This window comes from Fundulus heteroclitus, chromosome 14 (assembly GCF_011125445.2).
Source record: "Fundulus heteroclitus isolate FHET01 chromosome 14, MU-UCD_Fhet_4.1, whole genome shotgun sequence".
Taxonomy (NCBI): Eukaryota; Metazoa; Chordata; class Actinopteri; order Cyprinodontiformes; family Fundulidae; genus Fundulus; species Fundulus heteroclitus.
The window spans coordinates 6,977,396-7,003,740 of record NC_046374.1 but is presented as its reverse complement, the minus strand read 5'-3'; the positions used below and the strand labels follow the sequence as shown (position 1 = coordinate 7,003,740).

Sequence of the window (26,345 nt, the reverse complement as noted above, 5' to 3'; positions counted from 1 at the left end):
ACACTTACAGAAACTTACAGAAACGTATTAAATGCTTTTTGTAAAAGCCTTTCTTGTTAATGATCACTTTCCAACATTTCAGCACTTGAGTCGTGGACAGCGAGTGCGCAAACAGGCCTTTGTGGCTGAGCGCATTGCTATTATTTTCATTGGAAAAACTATGCCTGCTATTTCCAGCTTTTTCTGAAGCTCTTTGCTAATGCTCTCTCAGCTGATATGAGGTTCAAAATCAAAGACACAGCATTAGTCCACTGCACCACAAAAAGGACCAGGTTTAAAATCAACTCATCTAAACTCCTCTGTCTAAAATCTTGTAAGGGACACCTGCCCAAGGCTAGTTTATGGTCAAATTTCCACCTCTGTATTATGGTTCCAATGGTGGTTACTGGAACACTCAGAAGTTCAGAAATGCTCCTGAAATCATTGCCATTAGCATGTGTTACAATGTTAACAATGTTTTTTTGTGGTCAGTAATACTTTGGTAATGATAAACATTTTATAGGACATCAGTTGATATTAAAGCAGGTCCCTATGTGGTGCAGTGGACTAAGATATGAGGTTTGCACCTCGGTTGTGTCAGGAAGGCCATCCAGTGTAAAAACTAGGTGACATTGATCTGCAAACAGCAGCAATAATGAGGTTTCACTGAATGTCCATCATTCACATTCTTCAGGTGTTTATAGTCATTGTGTGTTATCGCAAGGTTTTACCCAAAACTTAACAGTTATTTGGATTACCTGGGTTGTTGGCCGAAAAGTGTTGCACTGTTCCCTTGTAGCAAGAAGGTCCTGGGTTCAAATCCTGAGAAAGCTTCTTCCTGCATGGAGTTAGCATATTGTCCCATGCATGTGTGGGTTCCCTCCTGGTAAAAAATGACTGTTGGGTTGTCTCTCCAAATTGCCCTATACGTATGAGCATGTGTTATCTCAATGATGGCATGTGAAAAACTGGCAACCTGTCCAGGGTGGACCCCTCCTCTCTCAGCCAATGACTGAACACCCCCCACCTCCACTTGTCCATTGATAAGTTGGCATAGTTCCTGGGTCGTTGCTGAAGTCCAGTGGCTCAGTTACAGCTATTTGAAGTGTAATGGTAAATTTAATGCAGAAACTTTTGCTGTTTTATGGCCTGTTACGGATTGGTGATTTAATATTTGATGATTTATTTAATGATTTAATATTTAGAACAGGAGAACTGCTCCATCCCAATTCGTTCTGATTAGTTTCAGATGCTCCAAAGAATCAAAGCGCCATCCATACTGTTTTAATGACTTAGAGAGAGAGAGAGAGAGAGAGAGAGAGAGAGAGAGAGAGAGAGAGAGAGAGAGAGAGAGAGAGAGAGAGAGAGAGAAAAAACTAAACATGATCCAGCTCTTTAAAATTAGCAGACATTACTTGGATTAAAATCCTATGAGCTTTATTCACTCTAGACATTTCACTGGAAGCCGATTTTCTTTATTTATTCTTTATTTTACAAGTTTATATCGGAAATAACTGGAGCATTATTATGTAGGAATACACGTGAAATCAGTTAACTACCACATCTTAAGCAGAGTTTAGCTACAAACAAACATTAGGGTTAAATATTTAGATAACGTTGTGGTAACAAAAAGTACACTCCCTCTAAATTCTAGGGTTTTGGGGCGCTGCACTGAGATTTTCTTTACAAATCTGGTTTGGTTGTACTTTGAATAACTAAAAACCTGCTAAAGGCCACATCAAAAGAGCCCTAGAATTGACAAAGGGTGTCCTTTCTGTCCATTACAATGACTGAATGGCTAACAGTATACAGGATATAGAGAAAAAACATGCATCAGAAAGTACAAAGGAACAGTCTCAGATACAGAATCAAAACAGCACTGAGTCGAAGTACAAAGCAGGTTTCCTTCATCTGATTAAGGTTCAACTTTCCCAAAGGAACTGTCCGATTTGGACATCATTTTGTCTGCATACACAGAAGCAAAGTGATTCAAATCACTTGATTTGGAAGAAGAAGCATTCACGTCTAGAACAGGCACAGAAGAGCAAAGCTACAGGCATCACAGGTGAAGTGACGGTGCTCCAGGCCGCTGTCGGAGCGTCCAACAGCTGGTGGAGGTCACCAGAGGTGGACGGTGGCACACCGAGAACATGAGGCAGCATTACCAGGCAGCACCAAACAGAGTTTTAGATGAGTTGTTTGTATGTTTCCTGAATCCAGGCTGCCAGGCATGTGGAGCGTACAAACGTCCCACTGGCGTGATGCTGGGAGCCGTGGTGATGTGTCATGGCCCGCTGTTTTAAAAAGGGCCAGCTGCGCATCAGCCCTCTAGCCCCTCCATTAAACTCCATCTTGTCTGGGAGGCTGGTGGTGCTGGTATTTCCTAATAACTACATGATTATAGACAGCACAAATTGTCTAAATCTCAAAGAGCAGCAGTGTTTGCAACCTACAGTGAGTGAGACATAGTTTCAGTTTTCACAGTAATTATAATTAAATAAACGACAAAGGAGAACCGAGGACGCTTCTACATCGTTATCCTAGACCTTTTCTTCATTCCTTCTGCAACACATTGATTAGAAGTGATGTTTCTACAGCATATGCGAGATCCAACAGAATTTCTTTTCTACTTAGCAAGGCATGAAGTTTATCTAAGCTCTTATCCTGATAGAGGCACAGGTACCACCTTCAAAGCCTGCTGGTCAACCACAGAGACAAACTACAGACTAAATCATTCAAAAAAGTTCATTTGTTATGCCTATCCGTGAGGAAACAGCAACTTTCTGTACACAATTAAATTAAATTCACACACAAAGCTAGTTTTCATCCCCTACTGAAAAATCTAAATCTAAGATGATGAAATGAATTTGAGTGGGTCTACTTACAACCACATGAAAATGATGTTGTACACATTCAGTGTATAAAAGTATAAAAATGAGAGTGCAACGCATGTTTCTATGTAAATACCCTACATGTGCATGAAAGGATAGTTAGAATGCGTGTTTATGCTGACTGGGTTCTAAACTGCATTCTCATCACTAGGTGGTCCGGTCTTTGGTTGGTCCAGGAGGGTCTGTTGTGCTGCTGAGAGAAAAGTAAATAAAGGAGACTTTCAGTTATGAACAATAACACAGAACGGCAAAAAAGGGTAAAAAAAAAAACTGATACAAGAACACAAAACATTTCATTTCTTGGAGGATTATAATATTACATCAGATGCATGAAAAAATAACATGAACATGTGTGCTTCGTAAAAAAGTATGTTTAATAACTGCCTAAACGTTATTTTCAGAAGCTGCTGTTAATCTGAAAAACGCGCCTCAACAAAAGACATGTTCCAATGTACTGGATATGACTGCATGTTTGTGTGTAGGAGAATAAAAGCATACTGAATGGTGCATGTAAGTGAAATCAGGTAGAGATGAGTACCATGAGGTTCTGTGGCCACCACTCCCTCAGGAACTTCAGCCTTATTAATATCAGCGTTCAGGCTCTCTGTAAAAAGAGGACAATCGTTACAAAGAAATTACAACCAAATATAGTGTAGTTGGTCTGTTCCATTCGAATCCCTGTGACCATGTATGGACTATGGCGAATTTCAATTACAAGGACTTTCAACCATTACCTATTCTGACAGCCCTCTGCACATTGCAACAAAATTTTACCCAAGTAATTTCAAAGTCCACACGTTCCCAGATAAAAGCTCCAGCTCTAGAGGTAGGACTTTCTGATCTCCCTGGGATGTTGAGGGCCAGGGTTATGTGCTCAGCAATGATAATAATTTGGCCCTTTCCTTAAAGTGTTCTGACTTCTCACGCTCACCTGTCATATTTATGCCTGGCTTGTTGTTGTTTTCTACTTTATATGAGACTCATGTTGTTGTTATCATTTAAGCATACTTTTTGTAATTGAGAATGGGTTAAAGGACGTAGCTTTACAGTCTCCATCATGTTTTGGGAACAAACATGATGGTGTGCTACACATCTAGAGGAATCCTACTCTAGTCTAGTGTTGTACAAAAAGACACTTTGCAGAGTTAGAGCATCAATCGATCATTAATAGAGGACAATAAAAAACAATCCTAGGTTTCTCTTTAGAACAGTTGCCAAACTTACAGAATCATAGCTCCATTGATCCATCCATTCCCTTAGCTCTCAGCAGTAATCACTTTATGGGATTCTTCATGAATAAAATTGATTCCATTAAAAATCAAATCATTGGCATCCTCCCAAACATGATTACCTCGTCCTCAGTAAGTGAGGCAGCGTTGGAGGAATCTCTAGAACCTGCGCAGTGTTTGAACTGTTTAGATGCAGTAGCGCTTTCTGAGGTATATAAAATTTTAGCTTCATCTAAACCTTCTACTTATATATTCGCTCTTTCAGGAGGAGTGAATGCTGCTAGTCAAGAATCAATGCAATCTGCAGGGTTTCAGTAGAGAGGAAACTTTTTGACCAATCTGTATGATTGGAATGAATTTGACTTTGTAAAGGTCCTTTACACACATGACGAGTGTTGAACTGTTGAATTGAATGGCAGGATATAGCAGGATGCTTGTTTGTGCCTTTAGTTTCTTATTACAGCCACCTGCTGGACTGGAGGTGCAGAGCAGTCACAACTTCCCCATAATGTCGTCAGGCTGATTTAAAGAAATGTCCCTCTGCCTTTCAGAGCAGTGGCAACAGAAACTACACAAATTACCAGGGTACAAAAACACCCCAGGTATTTCAATCCTGGGACTTTGGGTGCAAGAGGGGTTAGTTCTTATGTTATTGAGTCTTTCTTTTGAAAGACATACACAATTCAGCAAATAATACTGTACGTTCCCTTTTCTGGATATATTTCAACATTTTTTTAAATTTTTTTCAGGCAAAGCAGCCTGGAAAATGTCATTCCTTTAAAGGGGGCTCGGCATTAAATGTTTTCAAACACAGCTGTATACCGATTAAAATAAGCTAATTACTCCAAGTTGGATTAGTTTAGCTCTCAGCTTTGTGAATGTAAGAGCATCTTTCATCAACAGGGTTCCTGAAACTACTCTCCCTGCTCATCAGTAATGCCATTGATGCTGCGCTGATGGCAGATTTATAATACACAATTACCAAAGCATCAAACATGATGGCAGCCCAAGATGATTTTAGTAAGGAACCTTACGTTGTATACCGAAGCACAACTTCTTCTTCTGGTAGGAGATGTAGCTGCTGATGGCACCAACCAGTGCCACGCCAACAGCACTAATAATTCCTGCTATGGTTCCAACCTCTGCAGTGGTCTCTGCTAACACACACACACACACACACACACACACACACACACACACACACATAGATAGAGAATGAGACGATGTGTTCTGGAAGCCATTCTTTCATACATTTTAGGACAAACAGAGCAGAGGCTGAAAACTCACCACTGTTTTCATCATAGGTATTCTGATTGGTGTCGCCTTTTTGATGCCCTCCTGAGGAAACAATGTTCAGAATCTTATATAAAAGCTGCAATTATTTTACTTTCACCCCAATTCATAGGAAAGGCGAACAAGTGACCTTTTCCTTTGTCAGGTTTGTAGTCGGCATCTCGGCTCACACCCTCCAGGTCGCTGTCAGAAAATACACCTGAGAGAAAACAAAAACGCAACACTGCACTGAAGGTAACTCACTGGAGTCCTTAGATACAGCATATCCCTACTACTAGCTGCTTGCTGAAGAATTCAAAATGAAACTGAGGTAAAATATTCACTGTAAAGAAAGCAAAGAATATTCAATTTTCAATTCAATTTTATTTATATAGCGCCAAATCATGAAACATGTCATCTCAAGGCACTTTACAAAGTCAAGTTCAATCATATTATACAGATTGGGTCAGATTATACAGATTGGTCAAAAATGTCCTATATAAGGAAACCAGTTGATTGCATCAAAGTCCCGACAAGCAGCAGTCACTCCTGGGGAACCGTAGAGCTACAGGGAGAGTCATCTGCATTGTACATGGCTTTGCTGCAATCCCTCATACTGAGCAAGCATGAAGCGACAGTGGGAAGAAAAACCACCCATTAACGGGAAGGAAAAACCTCCGGCAGAACCGGGCTCAGTATGAACGTCATCTGCCTCGACCGACTGGGGTTACAGAAGACAGAACAGAGACACAACAAGACAGACAAACAAGCACAGAAGCACACATTGATCTAGTAATCTGTTCTACATTAGATGGTAGTAGCGGGTGAGCCGTCTTCTCTGGATGATGTCACAGTTACCAGAACGCCAGACCAGGTGTACCTACTATGAAGAAAAAGAGAGAGAGCAAAAAGTTAAAAGCTGAAATGACGACAGTCATTTCAATGTAATACAATGCATAACTGAAGAACAGTAGACTGAAGAACAGTAGAAATCAGTAGAGTGAGAAAATTAGACCCTGATGTCCTCCAGCAGCCTAGGCCTATCACAGCACAACTATAGAGATAGCTCAGGGTATGAGCCACTCTAACTATAAGCTTTGTCAAAAAGGAAAGTTTTAACATTAGTCTTAAAAATAGATAGGGTGTCTGCCTCACGGACCAAAACTGGGAGTTGGTTCCACAGGAGAGGAGCCTGATAGCTAAAGGATCTGCCTCCCATTCTACTTTTAGAGACTCTAGGAACCAGCAGCAGACCTGCAGTCTGAGAGCGAAGTGCTCTGTTAGGAACATACGGGGTAATCAGAGCTCTGATATATGGTGGAGCTTGATTATTAAGGGCTTTATACGTTAGAAGGAGAATTTTAAATTCTATTCTTGATTTAACAGGAAGCCAATGAAGGGAAGCTAAAATTGGAGACATATGATCCCTCTTGTTGATTTTCATCTGCTGGATATCACTGAATTAAGAGCAATTAGAATATAGAGTGGTTAGAAATGGGGTTTTCACTATTGTTTGAATAGCAGTAATGCGATGGCCCAGCTCTAAAGGACATATGTAAAACAAAAAGTAAAAAAAAACAATTGCATCCATCTGCAAATTTGTTTTATTTTACATTATAGCAGAGAGTATGCTGTAAATGCACTGACTTCTGAAAATGTCAATAAGAAATAATTTAGGAGTATTTTTTTCAAAACACTCTTTGATGCAGAACTTTCTAGTGATAAAAATACGCGAGATGACACTATTAGAAGTAAATACAGACCTTTTTGGTACTCCCCAGGTTTGCAAATGTACTGCTGCCATTAAATTAGTTTTTTGTCTGACCCGCCCAGCTTTTAAGGACGCGCTTTATTGTTGCTGATGGAGACCCCATTACTGGGCCGGTTAATCATGAAGCCAGGTCTGGAAGTACGTCTGCGTTCGGCGTAAGCTCCAGCTGTTTCTGCGCCGTGTTAAAAAAAACCTGTCAGTAGGGCGATTCATAAAACCAAAGGTCGATTTAAAAGAAACAAAAACATTTTCCGCTGTGAATTTCTGGCTCACACTCCACTCTAGGATGTCATATTTTTAATAATGCCTCCAGGTTGGTGTCCAAATAGCAGCTGTGGATTTCTCTGGTGTCTGTTTTCTAGGCTGGATCTAATTGGGGATTCTGCCCCTCAACGTGTTTGGGAGACATTCAGGGAGCGGGTTCTGTCCTTACATTAACGACCATTACTTTATTTATTTGTCGTTGGATGTTAGTATGATACTAGCATCAATGCGTTGCATAACTACACAGCTGAAAAACTTCAGATCGGCTCGAAAAGAATCGCTTCTAAATCTTGAGAATGGGAATCAGAATGGATGTTTGAAATCTGAGTCGATACCCAGCCCTTCTCATCAGGTTTGCTTTCTTGTTCTCGTTTGTTTTACAGGCAGTTTGAGATTTGGCTCAAAAAAAAAAAAAAAAACACACGGCTTCATCTCTGATTTGAATGCTGGCTGGTTGCTTGGTTTAAAAAGTTTCCTGTTCTATTTTAACGTGTTCCAGTGCACTACACAGCAGGAAGTGGTTTCTTCAGATTGATTTGTTTTATCTCACAGAAACCTGGCTACAAGAGGACTACATTAGTATAAATGAGTCAACTCCCTCCAATTATTCAAATTTTCACATTCCCAGATCTGTGGGAAGAGGAGGAGGAGTGGCAACCATCTTTCAGTCTGATTTATTAATTAGTCCAAGGCCAATTAATAACTACAGTTCTTTTGAACATTTAACCCTCAGTTTCCCTCATCCAAACTGCAAAGCAATAAAACCTCTTCTGTTTGTTGTTTTGTATCGTCCACCAGGCCCTTACACTCAGTTTTTGGATGAGTTGATTTCTTATCTGATTTGGTGTTAAATACTGATAAGGTTATTATAGTGGGTGATTTTAACATCCATGTTGACACAGAATGTGATAACCTTAGTGTAGCCTTTAAAACTATCCTAGATTCAATTGGTTTTGCTCAAAATGTGCATAAACCGACGCACTCTTGGCTCCATACTTTAGACCTTGTGCTGACATATGGCATTGATTGTGAAGAATTAACAGTATTTCCTCACAACCCTGTCCTATCTGATCATTTTTTAATAACATTTGAGTTTAATCTAACTGAGTTCTTCACCCCCAAAACAGGGTTCCGTTATAGTAGATCTTTATCGGATAATGCTGTATCAAAACTTAAAGAGTCTGTCCCCTTTTTAATATCCTCCGTATTGCAGAAATGCCCTGTAGATGGCAGCAATGTTGTTTCTTCCAATTCACAAATAGATGTCTTTGTAAACGGTATGACTTCGTCATTGCGTTCTGCATTAGACAATGTAGCTCCCTTGAAAAAGGTGATTATTCACAGGAAGATGGTTCCTTAGTTTAATTCAGAGCTGCGTTCCTTGAAGCACAATGTTAGGAAATTGGAGAGAAAATGGCGCTCTACACACCAAGAGGAATCCTACCTAATCTGGAGGGACAGTCTATTGTTGTATAACAAGACCCTTCGCAGAGTTAGAACAGCATATTTTTCATCATTAATTGAGGAGAATAAGAATAATCCTAGATTTCTCTTCAGTACAGTTGCCAAATTTACCCAGAGCGACAGCTCTGTTGATCCATCCATTCCATTCCCTTAGCTCTTAGCAGTAATGATTTTATGGGATTCTTCATAAATAAAATTGATTCCATTAAAAATAAAATAATTGGCATCCTCCCAAACATGATTACCTCATCCTCAGTAAGTGAGGCAGCATTGGAGGAATCCTTAGAACCCTGCGCAGTGTCTGAACTGTTTAAAAGCAGTAGAGCTTTCTGAGCTATCTAAAAGTTTAGCTTCATCTAAACCTTCTACCTGTATGTTAGACCCAATCCCAACCAAGTTGTTTAAGGAGGTATTCCCTCTGATCAGTGGTCCTATTTTAGACATGATTAATCTATCCTTGGTAAATGGATATGTACCACAGGCTTTTAAAGTAGCTGTTATTAAACCTTTACTTAAGAAACCATCTCTTGATCAAGATGAGTTAGTAAATTACAGACCTATATCTAATCTTCTTTTCTTATCTAAAATTCTTGAGAAAGTAGTTGCTAATCAACTATGTGAACATTTACAAAGTAATGACCTACTTGAGGTGTTTCAGTCAGGCTTTAGAGCTCATCATAGCACTGAAACAGCTCTGGTGAAGGTCACCAATGATATTCTCATGGCCTCAGATAATGGACTTGTGTCTATACTTGTCCTGTTAGATCTCAGTGCTGCATTTGATACAGTTGATCACAATATTCTCCTACAAAGACTTGAGCATACTGTAGGGATTAAGGGAAAAGCATTAGGCTGGTTTAAATCTTATCTGTCGGACAGATTCCAGTTTGTTCATGTTAATAATAAATCTTCCTCAAACTCTAGGGTCACTTGTGGAGTACCACAGGGTTCAGTCCTTGGACCAATTCTATTTACTATATATATGCTTCCGATTGGCAAAATTATCAGACAGCATGGGATTAATTTCCACTGTTATGCTGATGACACTCAGCTATATTTATCCATAAATCCTGATGAATCCAATCAGTTACTTCGACTGCGGTCATGTCTTGATGACATCAAAAGCTGGATGACTTTAAATTTCCTGCATTTAAATTCTGACAAGACAGAAGTTGTAATCTTTGGGCCAGAGTCTTCAAAAATAAAGTTCTTAATCAATCACTTAATCTGGATGGCATTAACTTGGCCTCTGGTAATAAAGTTAAAAATCTTGGTGTTGTTTTCGACCAAGACATGTCATTTAAATCCCATATTAAACAGGTTTCCAGAGTTTCCTTTTTTCACCTCCGGAATATCGCCAAAATTAGAAACATTCTGTCCAGGGGTGATGCTGAAAAACTAGTCCATGCATTTGTTACTTCAAGGCTGGACTATTGTAATTCTTTACTATCAGGAAGTCCACAAAATGCAGTTTGAAGTCTTCAGCTGATCCAAAATGCTGCAGCAAGAGTTCTGATGAAAATCAACAAGAGGGATCATATTTCTCCAATTTTAGCTTCCCTTCATTGGCTTCCTGTTAAATCAAATTTAAAAATTTAAAATTCTCCTTCTAACGTATAAAGCCCTTAATAATCAAGCTCCATCATATATCAGAGCTCTGATTACCCCGTATGTTCCTAACAGAGCACTTTGCTCTCAGACTGCAGGTCTACTGGTGGTTCCCAGAGTCTCTAAAAGTACAATGGGAGGCAGATCCTTTAGTTATCAGGCTCCTCTCCTGTGGAACCAACTCCCAGTTTTGGTCCGTGAGGCAGACACCCTATTTATTTTTAAGACTAATCTTAAAACTTTCCTTTTTGACAAAGCTTATAGTTAGAGTGGCTCATGTTACCCTGAGCTATCTCTATAGTTGTGCTGTGATAGGCCTAGGCTGCTGGAGGACATCAGGGTCTAATTTTCTTACTCTACTGATTTCTACTGTTCTTCAGTCTACTGTTCTCCAGTTTTGCATTGTATTACATTGAAATGACTGTCGTCATTTCAGCTTTTAACTTTTTGCTCTCTCTCTTTTTCTTCATAGTAGGTACACGTGGTCTGGCGTTCTGTTAACTGTGACATCATCCAGAGAAGACGGCTCACCCGCTACTACCATCTAATGTAGAACAGATTACTAGATCAATGTGTGCTTCTGTGCTTTTTTGTCTCTCTTGTTGTGTCTCTGCTCTGTCTTCTGTAACCCCAGTCGGTCGAGGCAGATGACCGTTCATACTGAGCCCGGTTCTGCCGGACGTTTTCCTTCCCGTTAATGGGGAGTTTTTCTTCCCACTGTCGCTTCATGCTTGCTCAGTATGAGGGATTGCAGCAAAGCCATGTACAATGCAGACGACTCTCCCTGTGGCTCTACGGTTCCCCAGGAGTGAATGCTGCTTGTCGGGACTTTGATGCAATCAACTGGTTTCCTTATATAGGACATTTTTGACCAATCTGTATAATCTGACGCAATCTGTATAATATGATTGAACTTGATTTTGTAAAGTGCCTTGAGATGACATGTTTCATGATTTGGCGCTATATAAATAAAATTGAATTGAATTGAATTCTGCTGTAGAGATCTTGGTATTCTGAGAAATTCACTGTTTTCTTCTCTTCCTAAAGGTTGGCACGTTTGGCCGGCTGATTTTTCTTCTCGTCTGTAGCTGTCTTGTCCATTTGTAAGCGTGCTAACTAGTAATCATTCCCTTCTATAAGTGAAATGTTCTCTTTCTGATGGGTTGCAACTCAAGTGACCATCCTGAGACTGCCTCCTCCATGGAGGTGTTTGAATGAAACGGCAGCTTTCCCTTGTGAAACTCTCTCTGGATGTCTGGACCCTTTATCAGCTGCAAGATGTGCTGCTAATAAAGGGTCGGGCTTCTTCAGTTGACACATTCCCAATTCTGGTGCTCAGGTTGAGGAGGGCAAAAGAGTTGTCATTCCCCCTTTTTCTTTTAAACAACGCTTTGGGACGCGTTCCTCACTAAACCTCATAACCTCGCTAACTAGCAATTTCCTAAAATACGGCATCTCTGCTTTCCTCGTCACGAGCTCCTCTGCTCTCCCAGGCTGTCCGCCTGAACTGGCTTCAGTCCGGTCAGGGCGTCCAGAAATGGGTTGATCCGGTTCTTTAGCCAGAGAAAACGAGGCCTGCTCGTCAGAGCCGCCCGCGCCGAACCTCGGCCGACGATGACTTTAGACCAGGTTTGAATTGCCGAACTAGATGAGAGGAGCCCGAACACGCAGCAGAACAAAGAGGGTCGAACAGGAAACAAAATGTTTCTTCTTCCCTCTGAGAACGCAGGACAGATGTTCTAGTAACCATGCAGATTTCACTCAGGGATTTTTAGAGATTCTTGGATTCTACTTAAAAGGGAGGAAGATCAGGTGGACTCCAAAGTCTTCTGGTTATTTTTAAGTCCCCCCTCAGCACTTAGTGGAGCTAAGCTGTGAGCTGACATCTCCTGAGCTATGATTACGTCTCATAGGCTCTCCTTTCCTTCCTTCCCTCGCTCCCTCCCCGCCTGGTCAGGGGTTGCCAGACTTTCTGTCAGCCTATGGCCTCGTCCCTCGTGGGACAATGCGGCCGTTCTTCCTGGGGAAAGCCCCCGCCCCGCTTGAATTCTCCCCTCGCCTACGAGGGCAGGACATGGAGCGGGGAGAGAGAAGAAGGTAGACAGAGATCCCGCTCAGCGACAACAGAATCTCGGCTCAACATGCTCTCACCGGCCGCTTTACTAGATTAGATTAGATTCAACTACTAGCTACATTTGCAGCTGCAGGTTAATGAAGAAGCTCAACAGCAATACTTGGGGAGGCTGTTGCATTCAAACAAGGCTCATTTGGTGCCGAGGTGTCCGAAGTGTGCCAGGACGCCCCACCACAATCAGCCTGGACCAGTGACTCGAGGGTCTGATCTGACCCCACTTCCTGAATGTTGCTGCTGGAGTTTCCACTCTGGGACTTGTAGTCTCACTTTCCTAAGCTTAACTGGCAGGAGTGGCACATGGCGTGGGTTTTTTGTAGCCGTTCTCTGTAAAACGTCATTTAATCCACCATCTTCCCCATTCTGAGGCTTTCTTAGAACTTCAGCAAGTCACCCACCTCCACATCTAGAGGCCTAAACCGCTTTGAGCTGCTGCATGACTTGTTACCAAGCGAGAGGTGTACCTAATAAAGTGGCCGTCGAGTGACAGTTTTTCGAAGTACATATATATATATTTTTTGTCTCAGCCAAGCCTCCTGGAAAAGTGAGGATTGAACTGCGCTGAGAGATGGAGATGCAGCTCCAGATGAAGCTCTCTCCGTAGAGGGAAGGTAATGAAGAAAGGTGCTGAGTGACGAGGCAGAGGCCCGACCTCTGGGGCCGAGAGGTTACCGCCGCCGTTACCGCGTGTTCAGCACCAGCCGTGCTCTGCCACGGTTTTGTTGTTTATTAATTTTAGTCCAGCTTTGTTTCATGTTTTACAAGACAAAGCAGTACAATTCATATCCCGTTATATAGAAATATGCAATATGCACATCATATAAATAGATTACATATGTCTGCAGATAACTAAAATACAAAACAGTCTAAGTCAGAAAATGCATAAAATAACATGGTGAGTCAATAAATCTGCCTCAGGAAACCAAGATGATATCAGAGTCATTGGCTTTCTTGTGGTGAGTCTGGAAGGAACCAACTACATTTTAAAAAGCAGGAACATTTAGCAGAACCAGGCTGACAGCCACGGAAATGACAGAAAGCACACAGGGGAAAAAAACATGACAGCAAAAATCCAGGAATATTATGGTTGGTAAAGCAATCCAGTTCATGGCAGCAATAGCTCTGTTAGTACGTAGCTGAGAGAAACACAGCCAAAGACGGAAGTATAGAGTCAGTGGAACTTTCTATGGGATAAAAGACAAGAGACTACACCTAATTCCGCTCCTTCAGTCCAGGAAGGAGACACGGGTGAGGAAAGAGTCTCTGAGCCAATTTAAAAAGGAAACACAGAGAACTAGGATGCCGTAATAAATTACAGAAAAATAACTAACCTTCTTTTATTATCTAAAATACAAAAAAAACCTTTTCACATCTCTTTTGTGAGCATTTATTGTTTTATGACCTTTTTGAAGAGTTACAGTGAGGGTTTAGGACCCATCAAAGCACTGAAATAGTGCTGTAAATGTCTGCAAGCCTATTTTCATGACTTGCTTCTGTGCTTGTCCTGTTAGATTTCAGCGCTGCGTTTGACAATACCCATCACACCATTCTCTCTAAAAAGGCTCAAAACTGTTGTAGGAAGCAAGGGAGCAGCAATAGGCGGCTTAAAATCACATCTGTCCGACAGATTCCACTTATTTCAGTCCAAAGATAAATCTTCCATCCAGGGTTACTTTTGGAGCACCACAGCCGTATGCTCGTATGCCAATTATTTTAGCTGTATGCAAGAGATATTCACAAGTCATTTTCCCAAATCAAGTCCTAAGTGTTTCACTTGAATTCAGAGTCACGATGATACACAAGATCGAGAGTATCATTTATAGGAGAACATGAGGTCACCAGCACCAGCAGCAGCCCAGCCTGCAGCACAGCCTTTCAGCTGAACAAAGCATCAGATAAGATGAAGCTGCATATTGGTATTTCATTTTTATATATAGCCCTAAACAGGGTTTTGAGAGTCTTCTTCTTCCCATTCCAACCTGACCTGGAGATTTTTTTGTAACGTTGGGAAACCATTATAGTTTATGGAGTCCCATGTTAGAGCCACATACTGAGGGTTGCCAAATATGGCAGGACATGTATTGTCTATGTGCCTGTGCATAGAAAAAGGGGTTAAAGCAGATAAGTCTTAAGTCTTAAGGGCACAAGACCAAGTTCAGTCGCCATCTGTGCAAAATGCTTCCACTTGATAAAATTATCAGGCAGCATGGGATATGCCGATAATACTCACTTGTTTGTAATCTTAATGAATCAAATCAGTTAGGTAGACTACAGGCGTGACGACATAAAAACCTCAATGACTCAATTTTCTGCTTTTAATTCTAGATAACACAGAAGTTGACATCTTTGGAACAGAGCCGTTGCAAATCCGAGTTTAGTTAGACATTTACTCTGGATGGCATTAAACTGGCCTCTGCTAATAAAGTGTAGAAACATGGTGTTATCTTTGACAAGGATATTTCATTTAAATCCCATATTAAATAGTTTTTTTTATGGCTTCTTTCTTTCACACTTGGAATATTTGCCAACATCACAATGATGCAGAAAAACTATAATATGTCCCAGGCAGATATAATTTAACCTTCTCATTCTCACATAAAGTCTTAATAATCAAGCTCCATAATATATGAGATATCTGATTGTTCCATTCGTTCCCAACAGAGCACTTTGCTTTCAGTCCGAGAATTTATAGGCGGCTGCTAGAGTTTATAAAAGAAGAATGGCAGGGCAAATTTTGCTGGATGACATACTGACCATGTTTCTTAACTCCGCTACATTTTCCTACTACTCTCCAATTTTGCATTGCATGCTGTTGTGTTTAGCTGTGACACTAGCCCCAAGAGGGTTGGGTGGGTGTTAGTTGTTGTCGGATCAGCTGCTACTGCAAAAAATACTGCATTTTCTTTCTATAGATGACACACTTGGCCCTGCTTTCTGTGTTTAACCCCTGTCTCTCTCCAAGACAAAGCGATAGGCTAGGCCTTTTCTCTGAAAATGGAATGGGTTATTGCTTTCTTTCACCCTACAAACTTTAAAACTGACTCAGCGCTTATCTGTTTCTGTCTAAGATGAAGCTAAAACTACTGTCATTATCAGGCTACATTTTTATAACAGTGAAAGTATTCCTGGATCATTACTTCTGTCTTTTTTTGTGTGTATGCTCTGTCTTTTCAAACCAACTCTGGCCCCTCACAATGAGCCAGGTTCTGCTGGAGGTTTCTTCATGGTAAAGTCAGTTTTCCTGTCTGCTGACAATGCATGCTTAATCAGGAGAAGTGACTGCTGCAAAGTCAGTGACTCGACGCAATTGGTTGGGTTTCTTTAAATAGAGAACCTCATAAAAGTTGACTGTGTTGCTTGATAACTGGAATCAAACTGACTTTAAATAATTCTGTATGATCTGTGTGATTCTGGATAAAAAAGGTCTTGCTTTTTTGTAGATAAAATACAGCACAGGGGTTATGGTTACAAAGGTCCATGGGGACCTTCTAAATTCTGCTAAATGTGAACACAACACCGTCTGCTGCTTAGTCTGGACCTGCAGTCAATGGTACGGGTAGGAAAGGATTCTCATGTTTGATGTTCAGATCATACTACCACTAGCCGAGAAACAAAACCATAATAAAATCAAAATATCAATGACGGTAATAGTTGCCTATACTGTGAAAGGAGCCAGTCCTGATCTTATTACTTTCACAGGAATTCAGAATGTTTACTTTTCTGATAAAAAATGTCATTTTATTACATTGCAGACTTTTATTTAGCAGTGACCAGAGTTTAGATTTAACCAATGCCACAGAGATTGATTTACAAAAAGACTCCCAATGTCGTGTAGTCAGTTGACTTTGTGACATTTCATAGTAAAAACTATGAATTTATTCATTAAGGTGTCGTTTCGATTTAGATAATATGATGCACAATTTGACTTGAATGGAACATAGAGTTAAAAGGGCCGCATAGAAAAAGGTTGTTGAAGAAATAGGTTTTGACTGGATCCCTGGCTCGTAACAAATGGTGCATTAGGTAGTGATGGGTCACACCATTTCAAATACATCCAACACTTATTGACACTAACAAATTATTAAAAATTATACATTTTTTGCTTTGGTTCTTAGCAATCATAGACCCCAGAGAATGAGTAGTCTTTTCAGGTAATAAAATAAAATAATAAAAACACTAAAATTAATAAGAGATAACAGAATAATTTAGGTAAAAAGGAGCACGACAGGAATATTTAAAGCCTTTCAGAATGAACCAGTGTTCAGTTTGTTAAAAAAAAGTCCAGCGATGGCACAGCGATCCAAAGGAAGCTGGTTCCAGAGCAATGGTGCCACCACCAAAGAAAACCTACCTCCTGGTTTCTGGTTTTCATCCAAGGCATCTGCCAGGTTAAAGTCATTCCCAACTGAAAAGACCATAAGAGTAAGTATCAATTATGTTGTTAATTTGATAGAAAAAAGAAAAGAAAAACAGAATGAGCACTTTTAAACTTGTCCATGTCTATTTTTCATACAACATCCATTGCTTTTATTTCTATACAATATGAACCATTTCATCTATAACCTAAGGGATTACAGCAAAATAATCCAAGGGATTACAACAAAAAATACTATTTACATTTACTGACAAGGTTTTATTTGAATAAATTTAAATTTGACAATTTAACCACTCCTCTACCCATGGAAATAGACTGACAGCCATTGGTTCTTTCACAGTCCATGTCTATTCCATCCTCATGCATCCAGTGCTGACAAACACAGCTAGTTCATAGAAGTTAAATTAAGCACTGACCTCCAAGCTGCACCACAAAGCGATACAGAGCTGAGCTGTAATGTTAAGGTGAAGCCCAAGGTTCAGTGTTACATAACAGGCCTCCAGCTGCTATTATGTGTAGAAATTATAACCTGCTTCAGACAAGATTAGTTCAGTATTTGAGTTATACATATCTGGAAGAAGTACCAGCTTTGTCTGGTTATATTGTACATAGTAATATCAAGACTGAAACATCTTTCCTTTACTGACAGACTGAATATCGATATCCAACACTATTTAAAAAAAAGGTTCCCAACATTAATCAAATTTCAGATGATCAAAAAGGGAATAAAAAATAGAATTATAATCCCTTCCATATTTACACTGTACACAATTGTGTTGAGGTTAAATATTTTTAATAACTTTAAAGGGGCTATAAAATCCACATTTTAGCCCTTAAATACATTTTGTTGTGTACTTGGTGTCTGTAAGAGAGCAGAAAAGTTTAATTTATTCTCTCCAGGAGCTGCATAGGTATCTTTATATTCTGGTCATATTTGTTCTCTATTGCGTTTTTTTTTTAAATAATTGTGTCACAGTATTTGCTTCTAGACCAGTGGTATCCAATACCAGTCCTCAGGACCCACTGTCGTGCATGTTTTATGGTGTTTCCCTGCCTTCATACCATGGGCGTAGGTTTGATTTCAACTTTGGTAGGGACACTACTGGTCTCAAGTTTCATTGGTTTGATGTCATTGGTCCTACGCAGTATGCATGCCCCTATTTTTTTATACTTGACGTGAGCATCAGGGGACATTTCGTTTAAAGAGAAAAGCAGCATTTTTTTCTACATTAATACAAATTTTATAAGCACTATATACATTGTATATAAATAAAAAGCTGCTCCTTAATTTGTAATTAAAATCAATTAGACATCACCTGAAGCACTGAAGGGCCAGCTGCTTCACCTCCAAGCTGCCCTGCATCATTATTACTGGATATCTGTGTTTCCTATAATCATATAATGTTACTATTATACAAGTGTGTTTTTAGTATTAAAGGATTAAATGTAACACAACCTTTTATATCATCCTATGATACTTACTGTCTGAGTGTTAAAATAGCTCCTTATGTCTCTTTTCTTTTTTGGTGGCATTATCTACAATCACAACACTAAGCATGAGCCTAAGTTTATTCAAATATAAAATCGCTTTTAACAATTATTAAAAGAAAATATAACACTATCTTATCCGTAATGTAATAATATCCAAAATAAACAGCCAGATTCAAGCATTTTTACCGGACACTAATGTTTGTACTAATTTACTTATGGACTGTGTGGAAATCTATGTAAAATCAAACCAATGTGTTCCTCTGTTTGTACTTTATCCTATTTCTAAAAGTAGAAATAATTAAATAGCACTATTATTATGTTGAATCCTAATTATGCTTTCTAAACAAAAAATAGCAATGTTTAGGCACCATCTCGTATCTATAAAACAAATAACACCTGCTATTTATATCTGAACCGCCTCAAAGGGATTTTTTGAAAGCTTACATTCTTTGCTTGTCGATTTTTCCAGCAGTCTTCAGAACTCCTGCCTGACACTGAATATTTTTGTTGATAAAATGTATTATACTTCAGAATTACATATTATTTTAAGATGCTAACGTTGGTTACTTACATTTCTTAAGTTCCACAAATGAAAACTACTCTCTCCTGCTTCTTCTATCGCCTGTTATAGCGTGGATAACATATATATTTTTAATTGGGACTAGTTTCGTAGTCTAATATTCGTTGTCGTAACCGCAGTATTCTAGTGTGAATTAAATTTAAATTTCGCGCTGCAAGCATGCACGCACATGCACGCACTAGAAAACAGCCAACCAAGGAGACAGAAGGCGGGACTTAAGGCAAAACAACCAATGAGAGTGGAGTTAAACAGCACACAGCACAGGTACGTGCGCTGCTGAGTTAAAGCGACAGGAAAGACCGACTGGACACGCAGGCTGGCAGACGGAGCTGCAGCAGCAGCCGCCGCCAAGCAGCGGAGCTGCGAGAGGAAAATAAGCGACTGCTGTAACAACGATGTATTGTAAATTATAAACATGTTATTCACATCGAATTATTGGTAGGGACATGTCCCTATGGTCCCTATACAAACCTACGCCCCTGCTTCATACGCCAGTCTTAAATAAAATGGCTGAAGAGGCCTCATGCAGTCATTTGATTCAGGTGTACTGGAGAAGAGACGCATCTAAGACATTTAGGACAGTGGGTCCTGATGACCGGAGTTGAAAACCAATAGACAGACAAGGTCATGGACTTCATGGACTGCAGTCAATCAAACGTGTTTAAAAAATGTCTGAGTCAGATTTCGTTGAATAATGTGATCTGATTATTGAGCCAAGCAGTGACATGTATTTAACGGTTACCTGTCTAAAATCCAAGCTCCTTTTGTGAAGACTGCAAAGGTTGTGTAGTGCGTCGCCAGCTTAAGAGAACTGAATTCAGTAATGCCAGAAAACAGCAAATAAATAGAAAGACGTGACTGTTTTAACAACATGGACAGAAAGCTATTTGTGTGCAGCTAAGACTGCAGTGTCTGCTTCAGTAATCTAAAATGTTTCAAAGAAAACCAAATCATATTTCTAAAGTTTCTTTCAGCATTTAAAGCAAAAATAACAACCATGGTAGAGTTGTCTCACTCACTTGGCTTAGGTCTTGGCTTCTTTGAAGCTGCAGTACTTGTAGGGAGCTTTGGCCTGACCTTTGCTGGGGCCTTGGTGGTAGTAGTGCTCACTGTGGCATCCAGGTTTATCAAATCCTCTAAAGAAAAGTCTGTAAAAACACAATAGTAGTTAAGAGACAGAAAGTGTTCACGTTTAACTTCAGCACACTGTTCAGCCACCAACACTGCAATCTCAAGAGCCTGTCTGAGCTTTATCTGTGTTTCCTGGGAATGAGCCTTCCTTCTATACACCGGTGTAGATTTTAAGTCCTTCAGGACGTGATAACCCTAAGAAGTGTTTGTGAGGAACAAAAATCAAGAATGCAGGATACTTTTATTACAATAACAGCACAGCGAAACAAATTTGTACAGACTGAGCATCTGCTTAGTGTAGCATGGGATTTTAAAAGACAAATTCTATAACAGTCATAATCTGAACAATATGTAAATGAAAATACTACAGACGTGCGACACAGATTCTGGCAGTGTAAAAGGAAATAAGAGACCTGATGTTAGAACACATACATAGTTGGAAATTATGGTGATGGTAAGAAGGACTTCCAGCCTGTATGATGTCAGAATAACATTAAAAAGGTGCAAAATGATGGTCAGCACTCCTTAAATGTGTTATAAAATAAGTAAAACTTTTAACTTATTATTGAGAGGTTCTATAAATTAATTTCAACATGCCATTCTAATAAATTGTAAATACAATAGTTTTTTAACTCCTTATACATTGTTATTTTTGAAACACAGCTGCCTCATTTTGTTCTATCTCTTTAAACCTAGATCTGCCAGAGTGAAGACTCATTTTGGGTTTGACTTTATTCATTATTTATTTGATCACATTTGGGATCTTTTTCACACGATTCATTCCCACGGATTTATCTAGAAACAAAACTATGTTTTGCAATAGAGCAGACAGCTGTTTTCAGTGATGGAGCCAGGAAGGTGGATTTTTAATTTCAGCAGACAGAACTTCTATTCGTCAGACATCTGGAAACGACCACAGAGCCGTTTTGTTGTTGAGAACGTGGATGTTAAACGTTAATGTTTATATGAATATAGTTTAAACAGACATGATCATCCCCATATTAACCTACTTACTCAATGATGAAGTGACAACATTTTGTTTAATTTTTTTAAACAAACAAACATCTTTACTTCCATGTCTAGTTGGTTGAAAATGAGAGTCAACTGGATCGCTTAACCTGCCTAATGTGCGCTCCCGATGCATGGGCTACAGTTTCTGACTACAATTTATAAGTGTGTTAGAGGCAACAATGTTGAGAACTGAAAAAAAACCTTTTGGATGTGAGGCATCGTGAGGCAACGTCATGAAGCAACAAGAGAAGAAATCCAGTTGCCTTTAACTTAAGCACAAGGATTGTACTTCTATGCACCCGTGACACATCTTTTTAAAGGAAGCACAAATAATTTCTGGCATCTCAACGCTTCCGAAATATTCCTAGAGTAATTGTTTGGCATCTTTATCTAGCTTTAGTATTTCACACATTTATTGCAGTCAAACACATCTTACCTTGTCCTGTTCCTTGACCACGTTTTCCTGGCCTCGTTGGAACGGAGGGTGCTGTTGGAATAAGACAATGTGCTTTATAAACACTGCAGTGAAAGGCTGTGGCTTGGTGTGTACTATTAACAGTTTAATTGTGCCAGATTATTGGAACCAGCAGCACCAGCAGAGGTTTTACCTCCGCAGAATGAGACAGTTGGCGTAACAGTTTTTACAATAGACAGAGTATGATTTCTTCTTCTTCTTGACTGAAGAAAAAAAATATCATCCAGTGATGACCTATATGTTTTCACGTGTCCAGGGGTCATCAGCCTTTTGGCATCGTGAGTGTGGGGAAATGAGCAAAAGATCTATGTGACATTTGTCTTGAAAATAGAGTGAACTTAGCTTTTGCAGCTCAATCTGTCTTTGTTCCTTTAGGTTCAGTTACTTCATGTGTGCCATAAAGTCCACAGCAAACGATAAATCACCCAGCCAATCCATGTTCCTCTGCTCAGGAAAATGTTCAACTTTTCAAGACAATCCAAAAAGGACATAATCTCATGTTTTGCTCCGAAACGCGACATACTTTCCTGAAACCTAATCCGTGGACATGACAGTGGTAAAGCAAGTCCCGGTGGTCTGCATCCGTTTCTTCAAGAATAATAAACGGACAAAGACCCCTCACTCTTATAATGTCAAAAAGTATTTCAACTGTTATCGCTACATGGTCGAGCTTCAATACAGACTTACATAGCACTTCCTGGTGGATTATGCAGAGTAAGAAAATTACATCTGGCTCAACAAAGCCCAACTTTGTCTGAAAATTGTCATTAATCCATCTCATGAAATGTTTACACTGAGCGGGTCCTTTATGTTTTTACTTCCACCCAGTGCCAATCAACATACCTTATATGACTCAGCTTTTTTGTTAAGCTTGCTAGATGCTGATGAATGAGAAAAATGTTGTGACGATAACAAGTGTTTTTCTAAATATGTCTGAAACTGTTATGAACTGTATACAGCCATCTGGAGCGCTTACGCATAACTGTACTGTGTGGACTGCTTGGTATTATCTCCAAGGTCATAGAGTGTTTTGCTTATCCCTACCCCTTAGCTTGACAATGTAACCAGGGATTCCTTTTGGATAATAAAAAGAGGAGGCGGCGGAGTATGCTTTAGAGCGAGTAGGAGATCTGTGTTAAGCATCTCTGTTCGTTCTCCTTGCAAGATTGAAAACTAACTTTTCTGTTGTCTCTCCTCTTTGTGTTTGTTTAATGAATGTTTTAGGTGTTTGAACCTGACAAAACCCATCGACAATGCAGATGACTGTCCATTGTGGCTCTATGCTCTTTCAGGAGCTGTGAATGCTGCTTGCCAACACTACTGCAATCTGATGGATTTCCTTAGATTGGAAACTTTTTGACCAATCTGTATAATTTGGTTGAATTTGACTTTGGAAAGTGCCTGGAAATGACATGGGTTGTGAATTGGTGCTATATACATAGAGCTGAATTGAATTAAGGACACAGTCTTTAGTGAAGTCCCCATAAATTAACTTCAGCCACTCTTCTGTGATTCTCTCGTCCTTCAGGAGTAAGTGGAAACCTCAAGCCATTTTTAGCACCCATGGACATATCAGCTCTCCTTTTTAGTAACCGCTGTGAAGTTAGTTTGAAGTTGAATATGGGATATTCGCGCTCCTAGGCCTCTGTGGTGACTGCCTGCTGTTCAATATGATCAATGGTGGTGAGAGGGGGGGGTGCATGGAAGGTCATAAGACCTTCCTGAAAATGGCTGCGTATACCCCCCTCCCATGCCCAGGATTGTTGATGATTATAGATTCATATTTTGTGGTTGGTTGTTTAACTGATTCAAAGTCAGATCAAAACGCAGCTTTCACATCTGTTCAGTGTGCTCTCATGTCTATCAAACTGGCCCTGGATCTGTGCCACATGTTAAATGGAAAAAAAGCATTCCCATGGACCTGCGGCTCCTTCATCATGCAATTTTTTTCGGTCAGACTAAAAACTGTGCGTTACTCGGACCACTGGCCAGGCTCTAGCTACAAGCCACAGGGAAGCATGAACAAAATGGACCACTTAATTATACCTACCCACTCCACCATAACCTGACAATGAGTCAAGAGAAAAAGAAAGATGGAATAAAAACAAGGGGCACCACAGCTGCGCAACTACACACGGCCACACACAGGCAGGGATGGACTGGCAGTCCAGGGTGTCAGCCTGCCGCGTTCATTACTCAAACTGGGCTACAATATAGGGACGCAGCTCATTTCAGAGCAGTCGCGGAGGCAAGAGGGGAGTCTGCTGCATGTGTGCGCACAGCAAGAGTTGGCATAACTCTGGCTGAAGTTAGCAGTACCACATGAATGCTGATCCAGAAATGTCCAGAGCTGTCTTTCATTTTAGCGTTACCAGAGCAGCTTACGGAAAATATTTGTTTGGAACAATTTATTAGAAACCAGATTAAAATAATAAAAGTATTTTATTTAGTAATTAAGATATTATCTGAATGACCACCCCATTGCACTAAAAAGCAGAAACGTGCATACACAACTTAGTATTTTTTATAGTTAATTATGAGTATAAAAATTAGATATTACAGAGATAACTAAATAAAACATTTATTTTATATAAAAAAAAAATCTCAAACATGGTCAATGGTTCTAGTTAAGAGTTAAGAGTGAACTTACTTGCTTTACTGTCTTCACCATCGAAAGCATCAGCCAGGTCAAAGTCAGCCTGAGAAAGGACTCCTGTACAGCAAGAACAGGGAAAGAGAAGAACAGACAAATGAAACATTGTGTGAGCGTTTTAAAGCTCTTAATCATGGTGGTTAATGCTCAGGACGCCAGGCCAATTGTGTTAACTCATAAAGACAAAAGGTCCAGGTCTAAACTACTCTAATTGTTTCTCTTTCATACCCTGAACTCAAGCAGTCAGGTTATGCAACAACTATCAACACAAGAGGAGATCTCATAAAAAATGAAGGCGGTCATTTAAAGATAGAAGTCACTGAGCTTTTGTGTGACTGACATGTTCTCCTCACACAAGGAACCATTTTTCCTGAAAAGGATTAGGTTGGTACAGAACAGGCCTATAAAATATTGGGAAAACCTGATGTTAATAGCATCTGAAATTAATCCAGATTTTAATTTGCTGTGTCTTTTTTCTAACATCAAGACTCACTAGCTGCAGAAGTCAAACAAATTGTTTTCTATTGGTTCTATTGGTTTTTATGGCACTGTCTGAGAATTACATTATATTAATAGGACTTGCTCTTAAGCACCAGACTCAAAATACCTGAACAACAGACATTTGCAGTTTTATTGTCATCAGTGGCATAGCACCTGTTTTTACAGGTTCAATCCAATTAAACCTTAACAAACTATTAATTAATTGTTTTAAGTTACTCTACAGCCAGTTTCAATCTTTATCCTTTAGAATATGGTACTCAGGCTGTGTGTGGTTGGTACAGTTGCCAGTAGCATCCTGTTGTATGCTGGGAAATAAAATGGAGGCGTCTGAATGCCACCGCGTTGGAAACAATGGGCAGGGATGCCAGCAGCACAGCAGTAACTAAAGCCCCAGCGAATCTTTTGTCTCCATCAATGCTCCTAAACGTCCCGATGTGTTGCACTTACTAAGCAGCAATTATACAACAATACAGTTGACATGCAAGCAGAAATGGACAGTGGGGACACAACCAATTTACTAATTAGGTTTCAACATTTTAACCATTTGCTAATCCAGTTTCCTCTGCCAGCACAGAGCATCCTCTGCCATTCAGTCACATCCATTCTCTTGTGCTGGTTTTCAGCATCAATTCCCAGCAGGAGAATAGAACGCTGCGAGAGAATGAGAGAGATGGGAGGTGTTGGGTCCAACAATCACTGCAATACAACACTCTGAGGCATAGGTGGATTTTTTTAACTGCACAACGGCAGGAGGAAGGGGCTGTCCCCGCTGCTTGTCTCCTTATCCATCTGCTACAACACGGAAACAAATTATTAAACATTATTGCAATCGAATAATAAATATTAATATCATGTTTAATAACAGTCAAATACAAATTGCATGCGGGTCAAACACAGTTCCCTGCAAAATGCATAGATTCACACACGCTGCAGGACCGTTAACCTCACCAGCCTGCAGCCAACCCGCAGCGCAAGGGGCGCAGACGCGCCAGCTGCGTCCTCCGACGTGACGGAGCATGCTTACCTTGGAGCGGCTGCAGCAGCAGCAGGACGCACAGGGCCCACACAGAGCGCTCCATCAGCATGGCTCTCACGCTGCTTCAAGGTCTAAACCGGGAGGGAATAACGGGATTTTCAATGTGAAGCCGAGCAGGCAGGTGCGTGCAAGAGCCGCATTCAGAGACACTCCCGCATTACGCCACTTCCTGCTGCCTTTCAGAATAAACTCCAGATTCATCACGTCATCAAATATTTACGCTGAAGGCAGGTTACTCGAAAGCCAAACTAAATCAGTAATAATAATAACAACAACAATAATACTAATAATATAATAATAATAATAATAATAATAATTTAAAAATATATTAATAATAAATTAATTAATTTACAATATGCATTTACCAAATACATGTGTTTTTTAATAATTCTCCCCATAAAATAAAGCGCCTGCAATATGTTAAACATATGTTTCAGATGTTCTGTAGGAAATATGTAAAATCATTGTAGATCTAAAACCAAA

General features: G+C 39.9%; 1 protein-coding gene across 6 annotated transcripts; it reads right to left on the bottom strand.

The window, feature by feature from the left end:
- Window positions 1-1,448: 1,448 nt before the first annotated feature.
- On the bottom strand, window positions 1,449-26,043 carry cd99l2 (CD99 molecule-like 2). Of its 6 annotated transcripts, none has more exons than XM_036146192.1 (10): window positions 25,851-26,043; window positions 24,323-24,385; window positions 21,634-21,684; window positions 20,075-20,203; window positions 16,961-17,014; window positions 5,523-5,591; window positions 5,387-5,437; window positions 5,134-5,256; window positions 3,409-3,474; window positions 1,449-3,060 (listed from the first exon to the last, which is right to left on the bottom strand). In XM_036146192.1, the coding sequence occupies exons 1-10, from the start codon at window positions 25,909-25,911 to the stop codon at window positions 2,999-3,001; spliced, it is 729 nt and encodes a 242-aa protein (XP_036002085.1). In that variant the 5' UTR covers window positions 25,912-26,043; the 3' UTR covers window positions 1,449-2,998. The 6 variants fall into 6 exon arrangements, with proteins under 6 accessions (XP_036002085.1, XP_036002086.1, XP_036002083.1 ...); XM_036146193.1 differs by having other exon boundaries at window positions 5,134-5,253; XM_036146190.1 differs by having other exon boundaries at window positions 1,449-3,063; window positions 25,851-26,042.
- Between the last annotated feature and the right edge of the window lie 302 nt (window positions 26,044-26,345).